General features: G+C 29.3%; 2 protein-coding genes across 2 annotated transcripts; both read right to left on the bottom strand.

The window, feature by feature from the left end:
- Positions 1-4,428: 4,428 nt before the first annotated feature.
- Positions 4,429-8,394, bottom strand: LOC126898062 (uncharacterized). The gene is made up of 7 exons (XM_050672011.1): positions 7,242-8,394; positions 5,997-7,140; positions 5,808-5,940; positions 5,460-5,741; positions 5,145-5,395; positions 4,817-5,112; positions 4,429-4,697 (listed from the first exon to the last, which is right to left on the bottom strand). Exons 2-7 carry the CDS (start codon positions 6,501-6,503, stop codon positions 4,664-4,666), a joined length of 1,503 nt encoding a protein of 500 aa, XP_050527968.1. The 5' UTR covers positions 6,504-7,140; positions 7,242-8,394; the 3' UTR covers positions 4,429-4,663.
- Positions 7,957-9,237, bottom strand: LOC126898061 (uncharacterized). Its single transcript, XM_050672010.1, has 4 exons — positions 9,071-9,237; positions 8,907-8,981; positions 8,417-8,839; positions 7,957-8,345 (listed from the first exon to the last, which is right to left on the bottom strand). The coding sequence occupies exons 1-4, from the start codon at positions 9,225-9,227 to the stop codon at positions 7,957-7,959; spliced, it is 1,044 nt and encodes a 347-aa protein (XP_050527967.1). The 5' UTR covers positions 9,228-9,237.
- Between the last annotated feature and the right edge of the window lie 1,704 nt (positions 9,238-10,941).

Below are 10,941 nucleotides of genomic sequence, written 5' to 3'. Positions count from 1 at the left end.
ATTATTAAACTCATACTGAGGTTGCATTGAATGTCTGTGCTTTTTCAACCACGCGTTAACATTTCGACTTTTTTCATCTGTTGGAGTTGCATATTTAAATATCCAGTGTTGTGTAGCTTAAGTGTCAGTATACACTGCAGATAGTTCTTTTATAAGATACTCGTTATTCGATCCCAATATACACTCAAAATCTGCTATTGCTGTAGTCATTATTTAGTTTGTTAACTAGTACGTTGAGGATACGGATATTGTTCTAGGGAGTTTTGTTTTTTGAATTAACGTACACTAGAGTCAGTATAGGCTTCGTATTTTACAAAACCTTTAATTTTATTAATCTGTTCTTCTAGCTGACTATATCATAACTTAAAAGTTGAATCTATTGCGTTAAAATTAGTATTTAAATTTTCAATTTTAACTTCTACTCCGTGTATTTCTTCATTTATTTGTTCAATTATTTTCCTATAATTACTAAGCGTTTCAGTAATTTTTATAATATCTGTTTCTAATTCAGCTAATTTAGACTCTAGTATGCATATTTTTTTTATTCTTTTACTTTCAAATGATGAACCAAAAACATCCATTACTGTTAACGTTTGCGAGTGAACTAAAAATATTTTATTAGTTTTGCAGATTTTATTCTGCTCGGACGATTTTTTGTATTTTAAAAAGTAAGTAGTTATTACTTTTTAAAATAATGTAAACATTAATTATTAAAATTCATTATTAAACTCATGTAAACTATCAAATTACTAAAAGTACATAAGAGGTTTTTTCGATTAGGGTGTCAGTTTGTGTATAACGTTGGTAATGGTAATATTGTTTCCGAAATACGTATCCGCGAAATTTGTTTTGACTTTATGAGTTAAATTATTTTTAGTTTGAAATTAATTATATTTATAATATAGTTTTAATTTTAAATAAAATTAGCCACAAGTGATAAATTTTTATTATTCACTTTTTTTTACATAAAATATTGATACATTGAAAAATATTTTTTGATGAGAATTATGAGGTGGAATTACAAATTTGAGTCTTCGGAGTCTCGAAAAAGGTGTAAAAAAAAATTAATCAAATAACGACAAATTTTATACTTTATTGTACAATTTTAAACATGTTTACTTGACAAAATTTACATTATAAATTAAGATAAAAATCCTTAGTAGTTATATAAATCAAATTATTATGTCTAAGGCTATTCATTTAACACTGGAACTCTTTAGCTATGTCATTTGCGACAATCTTCGCAGCTTTCCAAAATGTTTCATGATTCATTGTCGAAGGATCATTTAACAAATTTTGAAGTTCATTACTTTTTACGCTTTCGAAAAACGAATGATTTTCTATTGCATCTTCTAATTTTTTTTTTTCTGAAAACTCTTTATTTATGATACTTTTTAAAGCCTTATTTTGCAAAATGTCTTTTTTTAAATCATAACTTTCATCGTCATATTTTATTTCAAGTTCATCTACATTGTAAACAAAATATTTTTCCATTCTACGTTGTGATTCAATAAAATGCCAATTTAAATCAGTAGAAGTGTAAAAGGATGGTGTGTTCGAAAAATACTGTAATTCTTCTTTTATTAGAAAATTATTTATTTCATATTTTTTCATAAAATTGTTGATACACGTCAAGGAATTTTGCATATCAAGGGCCGTACTCTGAGGATAATTCATAAGTAGAGAACTATTTGTATAATACGATAATAAGTAATAATATTTATGTGCCCTGGTTTGCATTAATATTTGTAATTGTTCTAGATCTGCATTCTCCAGTAGGTTTTCATTGGATACGTTGGATGAAGTGTATGAAAATTTGCAGCAAATAGTAAGAATAACGATTGCACTCAATATTGATTTCATCGTAATTACCAAGTTTCTTGACAAACTCAACGTTTTTGAACTTTTATTGTAATATAGATAAAACGTAAAAATTTTATTACACACAAAATTATTTTTGCTAGAAAATTGTCGTGAGTATATATAAGGCAATATTTGTGTAATTAATGACGGAATTTTCTATAAAAATATTTGAAAAATATGTCTTTATTATTTGTATATGATATTTTATTAATACATTTATAAATTATGTTGTGTGCAAAAGTTGTGCTTAATTCTATTTTATAACTTTAAATTTTCTACCTTACTTATTTGCTTTCGTAATTGCAATTAAATCAAACCAAGTAGTTTTGAACATGCTATTGTACCTTATATTAGCATACGTTTATAATAAGGATACGTTTATCCTTGACTTGTATCAACAATTTTATGAAAAAATATGAAATGAATAATTTTCTAATAAAAGAAGAATTACAGTATTTTTCGAACGCACCATCCTTTTACACTGATACTGATTTAAATTGACATTTTATTGAATCACAACGTAGAATGAAAAAATATTTTGTTTACAATGTAGATGAACTTGAAATAAAATATGACGATGAAAGTTATGATTTAAAAAAAAACATTTTGCAAAATAAGGCTTTAAAAAGTATCATAAATAAAGAGTTTTCAGAAAAAAAAAAATTAGAAGATGCAATAGAAAATCATTCGTTTTTCGAAAGCGTAAAAAGTAATGAACTTCAAAATTTGTTAAATGATCCTTCGACAATGAATCATAAAACATTTTGGAAAGCTGCGAAGATTGTCGCAAATGACATAGCTAAAGAGTTCCAGTGTTAAATGAATAGCCTTAAACATAATAATTTGATTTATATAACTACTAAGGATTTTTATCTTAATGTATAATGTAAATTTTGTCAAGTAAACATGTTTAAAATTGTACAATAAAGTATAAAATTTGTCGTTATTTGATTAATTTTTTTTTACACCTTTTTCGAGACTCCGAAGACTCAAATTTGTAATTCCACCTCATAATTCTCATCAAAAAATATTTTTCAATGTATCAATATTTTATGTAAAAAAAAGTGAATAATAAAAATTTATCACTTGTGGCTAATTTTATTTAAAATTAAAACTATATTATAAATATAATTAATTTCAAACTAAAAATAATTTAACTCATAAAGTCAAAACAAATTTCGCGGATACGTATTTCGGAAACAATATTACCATTACCAACGTTATACACAAACTGACACCCTAATCGAAAAAACCTCTTATGTACTTTTAGTAATTTGCTAGTTTACATGAGTTTAATAATGAATTTTAATAATTAATGTTTACATTATTTTAAAAAGTAATAACTACTTACTTTTTAAAATACAAAAAATCGTCCGAGCAGAATAAAATCTGCAAAACTAATAAAATATTTTTAGTTCACTCGCAAACGTTAACAGTAATGGATGTTTTTGGTTCATCATTAGAAAGTAAAAGAATAAAAAAAATATGCATACTAGAGTCTAAATTAGCTGAATTAGAAACAGATATTATAAAAATTACTGAAACGCTTAGTAATTATAGGAAAATAATTGAACAAATAAATGAAGAAATACACGGAGTAGAAGTTAAAATTGAAAATTTAAATACTAATTTTAACGCAATAGATTCAACTTTTAAGTTATGATATAGTCAGCTAGAAGAACAGATTAATAAAATTAAAGGTTTTGTAAAATACGAAGCCTATACTGACTCTAGTGTACGTTAATTCAAAAAACAAAACTCCCTAGAACAATNGAAGCCTATACTGACTCCAGTGTACGTTAATTCAAAAAATAAAACGTCCTAGAACAAGATCCGTATCCTCAACGTACTAGTTAACAAACTAAATAATGACTACAGCAATAGCAGATTTTGAGTGTATATTGGGATCGAATAACGAGTATCTTATAAAAGAACTATCTGTAGTGGATACTGACACTTATGCTACACAACACTGGATATTTAAACATGCAACTCCAACAGATGAAAAAAGTCGAAATGTTAACGCGTGGTTGAAAAAGCATAGACATTCAATGCAACCTCAGTACGGAGACGTAGAAATTGAAGAACTACCGAGAATTTTAAACTCGTTAAAATTTACAGACATATTTGTAAAAGGGTTACAAAAAAGAGACATTTTACAACAGTATATGCCACACGTAAATGTCATTAACATGGAAGATATTGGCTGTCCTCGTATAACACAACTGACAACAAATAGTTCTTATCCATCATGTTTATTTCATATGAATTTAAATCCAACTTATTGTAGTTTTTATAAAATGTTTATGTTAAGACATTGGTATATTAATAATTCTTAGTACTTAAAATATTGTTATATTTCACTATAATTAAATAATGTAGTCAAATTGTATAATATTTTTAAAATAAAACTTATACGTAATATATAACATGTTTGTTGTTTATTTACCCAAAAATTCATATATATGAATAATACTATTATAATACTATTANCCAAAAATTCATATATATGAATAATACTATTATACTGATTGAGGAATGTACCATAGATTATTGTATGTAACGTTATACGTGTAAGAGGGTGATGTATTAGCTATGAACAGGCATAGTTCAATAAGCATAGTTTTTTATTACTATATGAGTCGATTAATCAATTATTTATATTTTAATCAAGGTAAATTTTTTTTTTTTATTTAATATAATTTCAACAATAAATTTTTGTACATAATAATAATAATATTGTTTACTAATAAATGTTTGTAATCTGTTTATTATTTTTACATTAGTTTATAAGATGTATCTACAAATCATAAGTTTCAATGCTGTCTTCATTCCTTAAAAATAACACTATTTAATATAAATTTAATAATTATTAGCATAATTTNTCATTCCTAAAAAATAACACTATTTAATATATATTTAATAATTATTAGCATAATTATGGTATACGTACTCTAGTTTATAATGACCGTAAGCGTAGGTAGTAATACGGTCTTCTGATATAACCCGCTTATCATCTAAACGGTTTAATGTCATTTTCATAGTCTTAATGGTGTATATTTGGTGTTGAAATGATCTGATTGACACATTTTCTCTGTATGGTGTATAAGTCGGGTACTTTACAACGGGGCAATAAGGGTCCACGGCTCTCTCATGAATGTTGTTTACAACCATCGTGCCAAATGTAGCCGCTGTTGTATGAGCTTCGCTTACTGCAGAATCCTCTTCATTCAGCATACAAACAGCGTTTCAGGTCCTAGACTGTAAANAACGTGACCACGTATCCCTTTTGCCTTAATTTTTTCTTTACCCTCCAAGTCAAAACCATAACATTTTGGTCTTAGACTAATAAACTCCAATATAGATTTCCCCGGCGCTTCGTCACTCCACAAACCAGGCACCTTTTTGTTAGCGTTTGAATAACACGGGTGACTGCTCGGCAAACCTGAAGTGTCAAGTCTAGCCAATAGGTCAGGATTTTTCTTTGCCACCGCATAAGAGTCATCACCCACGATAAAGTACACTAATGAATCTAAACAATAAAATCAAAAAATAAAATCATTTAATTTTTTCAATAAAAATATTAATTAATCTACCTGTGTCACCGTATAATAGTCGAGCACGGTCTTTGAAATATTTCTTCATTACGTTATAATGGAAATCGTATACGAGAGTTTTACTAATTTCTAAAATTGCGAAACCTACGTATACTGGTTTACAAAAATTGATAATTTTCTTTTCCAATACAAACGCTGATAAATTTTCACTGTACGTTGTACAATGTTTGAAATTATGCTTTCTAATTAATTTAGCCGCTCGTTTAGGATTAGTGACCAATTCCATTTGCGTTCTAAATTGTACACGTTCCATCATTTTACCTGTTAACAAACGAAATCGCATTAAAATTATGTTTATATATATTTTTATTTAATTTTAAAACTTACCAAAAACAGCGTTGTTCATTAATTTAAAAAAGTCTTTTTCAAAATCATTTTTGGCTTTCTGTCTCATCTCCGTGTTGAGTTGTATATATTTTGATAGACAGGCCGACTGCTTAAATTGTAAAACCTTATGCACCTGTAATTTAATGACATGTTATTATTATATTTTTAAAATATAATTTTATGAATTACCTTTTCTACTTTCAATCCGTTTGCCATAGCCTGTTTTAAATTTAAATAGTGTATAACGTAGTTTTCTTTCCGATCGAAAGTAGACAACAGTTTTTTGACCCGTGAATTAGGCGGACATTTTCGTTCAGGTAGAAACGGCATTTCGTTGTGGGCATCATGTAACTCTTTCGGGTACGACACCGTCACTTCAAGGGCCATTCCTATAGGAGAATCCGCAGGTAACTCTTCCACAGTCTTTAAAATTTTTGTTTCGTCGTCCACGTCTAACCACTTAAAGTCACCACATGGCATATGTTGAGACATACTCCAACCATACAAATTATTGACATCCAAATATATAATTTCAGATTTTTGTTGTTTAATATCATAATTAGGCGTCTTTTCATTGTTGGCTGTGGCATGTTTCAACACCGAAGTTGTCATTCTTCCCCGTATTCCTCTCTCAATAAAGAGTTTCTGTTCATAATCACTCATGAGATCTAGTGAAACGCCCGTATGCAGCAGCATAGCGTCAAAAGACAAACCGGGACTCGTAAAATAATATGCCGGTTCCAATTTATATTTTAGTAAACATAACTTGCGAAAATTCGTAAAAACATCCGCAAGTATTGTTACGTCAGTTTTCAGATACAGATCAGAGTACTCACCGAGGGTTTTACAATTGAAATGTTGCCATACGTTTTGTGCGTGTTTGTATTCGGCATCATCTATATGTGTTTCTGATAGATCATTATAAAAATCGGCTTTTGGCGGCAATTGTTTTTCTTCGAGTACATCCCAGCTTGAGGTGTATGAATACGGGTCACTAAATCAATGTCACCGTCCGATGAAAACGCTTTTGCGGTTTCTTCGAATAATTTTATGTCGGCGGCGCGCAAATTTTTAGCGAGAGCCGCTAAACTAGTACTCATAAAACGAAATGTATCGACGAAACTTAACGAAAATTTATTTGAAACAAACTTTGAAAAAGAAATATATTTTTCTTCTGTAGCGGGTATTACACTTATTCTACTAGTATCTCTTCCAAGGGCTTTAACTAAAAAGTGTCCGTCGTACGAGCTAAGATTATGGAAATATACGTTTACAAACTTGGGCGTTGTTAATTTTAAATTGCAACTGTTACAAAGTGTTTTTCTAAAACTACCTGAAACGAATATAAATATATATATATATATATATATATATATAAATTTTTCTTTTTATATTAAATACAATACATTTGACATAGTTATGTTTATGATTTACCTGTCAAATGATCATGGTCTGCTACTTTATGATTTTTCTCTGTAAAACCACCCTTACACAAGTCGCAGCAGGTTTTCTTTATATGTTTTTCAGCTTCTTCGTGTGTCATACAAATATCAACATTCGTCTTGAGTAACTCTTCAATTTTCAACGCCACTTCAGTTACGTCATCCATGAACCGATTGACTACTTCCTCCGGCTCACTGCTTTTATTTCCTCTGTATATTTTGGGCGTCGTTTGAATATTATACTGTTGCAATAATTCTATGGGTACACTGTCGGCTGCTTTTACTATGTATCCATAGCTCATTGCAACATGTTCATGAACAAAATTTGTGTTGCCTTTCGTATCATTGTTGGACTTGACCAGCAGGCTTTCAAAATCTGCATATATTGCAAATGGATGTTCCTGTGTTTTGCCCCATGACTCGAACTTTAATTTAGTGCCCTTTTCAGGCATTACAGGTAAAAACGGTTTGTTTTCACCACAAATTTTTTTATGTTCTTCTAGCGCCTCAACTCCACGTAGTTTATACTTTTTAGGTACATTATTAAAGCCCGTGAAACACCGTTTACAAAATATCCTTTTTGCCGTATTCTTTGTTATTTGTTATTCGACCAAAATCGGTAATATAAGTGTAATGGCTGTCACCCGCGGCGTTTGACACAATTAACAAATCAATATGGTCTTTACGTTCTTCAGCGGATAAACTAATTATTCGGGTTTATTATGTAAATCTTTCAATTTTAGTCCGTAAACATTGACTGAAGTATGCGGATTATTTTTTTCGAAAATTTTTATGTCTGAAATCGATGTTGGGAATGATAAACCGGAGAAATTATAAGAGTTTTCTATAGACTTATAGTTGTAACCTACTATATATTTGATATTACCAGTCACTTTTTTCGCCAATATAGCCCATTTGAAACATTGTTGATCTATATTTTGTGGGTTTATTACAGCATTTCTGTTTTTAATATCATACGGTAAATCAATGTAAGAACTCCCGCCTAAAGGCTGATATTTGTAAACACCCAGTAAAATACCGTCTATATTAGAAAACGAAAAATTACTACCTTTACTAGCATAGTTTTCCTGTTCTTCTAATAATTTTGTGTATGAAATATCCACAGCATGATCAATATCGTCCTCATTAATTATCTCATCGGCCGACGTTTTAAATGACCGNGATCAATATCGTCCTCATTAATTATCTCATCTGCCGACGTTTTAAATGACCGATTTTCATATTTGTTTTCATTATTCGGTACAGTATAAGTCGCCTCCAGTTTTAAGTTGAATTTTATCGGCCCCATTTCTTTAAGGCAGTCGCGTAATTTTTCAACTAAATCACCTCTTGTTGCTGACAAAAACGGTTGATACCCGACTACATTTTCAATATTTTTTTTATAAAACCATAAAATTTGACTATTTAATGATTCGCCCGTTTTATGAAAACCGCTCGTCGTAATGTCATGTAATCGTTTAGCCTTTACCCGTTTACTTTTAATCGTATTGTCGGTGTTACATTGTTTGCGACGTTTAGGACTAATTGCACTTGGGCCTGCCTGCATTCTCTCCGCAACATTTACATTTTCTAAAAACAAATAATCATATATTTATTTTAGAATATAAATTTTTAATAATATATTTTCTTTACTTACCACTTGTTGACATAGCTCTCGAATCAGTATGATTTCCTATAGCAATATTATAGTCCACACCATACTTTACGAGGTCTAAAATAATACACTTATATTAACACTCTACTAATGTATTTTCTCTTTACATATTACTATTTTACTAAATAATCAATTGTAATACTTACGGTGTATCTTTTGAACATGGCGTACAAGTCCACATTTGTCCGAAAAACTAGATGGGCATAAATAACACTTAAATCGTATACCATCATGGATTTTCCTATGTCTCATCAAACAGTTTTTGGCGACATACACTTTTTCACACTTGTCACAAGAAAACATTTTTAAGGTGTTTAACTGACACAACACTATTAATTTTACTCGAGTAATAATCCTTCTTTTATGCGGAAAAAACACATATTTTCATAGGGGGGTCAGCAAATCATAGGACACATATCCCCGTATACTAACTCTTTTCTTCATCACTTAAGTAATTTCACTTTAATATCATAATAATTAATTTTAAACTCTCGATTTCTAAATATTTGTATACAAATATATGTAATAGGTTATGTGTATACATGTTTTATACAATAACGATTACACATTAATGGCTATTAACAAACGCGATAGTATGACTGAATAATCAAAAAAGAATTTAATAAAATATTATTTCAAACGTATAAATATTTTCTCTATAATTAAAAAATAACTCAATTCTTATTAAATATTGTACATATTTATTTATTTACTAATAAATAGCATAATAATGATCACCTTATGATGAGTTTTATCATCGCCTCCCCTTCTATGTAGGGGTAAACTGTTGATTTACTGTTTTAATACATACGTTAGTCAAGTAAGGGGGCTCTTTATGACCAAAGGTCTACACATCACATAGCTATAGTGGGGTTTCGTTGGATTAATAGCCGCCGTCGCCGCTTGATTACACCTATCACTTTTCTGCATTCAAATATTTTCACATATCTCTAAAATTAGACAGTTTTCAAAATCCCCAAATTTTTCTATGATATATCAAAGTATACTGTATGATGTTCCATCTACCTAGGTATACTATGCATATACCAAGGTAACATGTACCATGGTATAACGAAATGCTATCTAAGAACGAGAAACATCGACCTTTCACCATATCCCACCGGCCGTTTACACCGCCCGTCCACCTATGGCAGGGTAAACCTACATCATGTAGGTGGGGGGACTATGCCTTTCACCATATCTCCTCGGCCGTTTACACAGGCCGACTACCTAGGGAGAGGAAACGGCCGGGGCCGTTTTGGGGGGTATGGAAATCATACTTTACACCCCTACTATAGGATGGACTTAAAAAGTACCTAATATTCAAAAAATATATATTATTTAAAAAAGTTAGAAAAAAAAATCTTAATATTGTTATATTTTAAAATATTGTTGAGTTATGAATAAATTGTATATTCAAGGACTTTTTAATTATAAATCATCATTAAAATAACAAAGTATACAGATTGATAGTTATTAAAACTATCATTCAACTTCTTTTAAAATAATAAAAATGTTGAGAAATTTTTTTTTTGACTTTTTTTANAAAATAATAAAAATGTTGAGAAATTTTTTTTTGACTTTTTTTAGTTTTATATAATTCTTGATTTATCACTCAATAAGTACTTTAGTACTCTACTTCAATTTATCTCTTATAAGAATGCAAACTTCATTTTTTTTAATGGTAACATATATACATATTTAAGTAAATAATATAATGGAAATAATCTAATTAAGGCAATTACTTGTCGATAACTATTTGGCCAATATAGTAAACAACAATAAATCAATAACCTAGTATGATCATATTAAAAAACGGTAGCACAGTGGGGTCGCGGCATAGTGGAGACATTGCATAGTTGGGTTCAGTATAGATTTAATCTGACAGTGATTAAAATCACTATCATAAGAAACGCTTCGATGCAAATCTGTAGATAGTGTTTAATTTTAAAAAATTGATGGATAATTGCAAAAGCAACATCAACTTCTATTAAAATAAAATACAAAACCCATAATT

The sequence above is a fragment of the Daktulosphaira vitifoliae genome, unplaced genomic scaffold (genome assembly GCF_025091365.1).
Source record: "Daktulosphaira vitifoliae isolate Bord-2020 unplaced genomic scaffold, ASM2509136v1 Scaffold_2, whole genome shotgun sequence".
NCBI classification, from domain to species: Eukaryota; Metazoa; Arthropoda; class Insecta; order Hemiptera; family Phylloxeridae; genus Daktulosphaira; species Daktulosphaira vitifoliae.
This window is presented reverse-complemented; position numbering and strand designations above follow the sequence as displayed.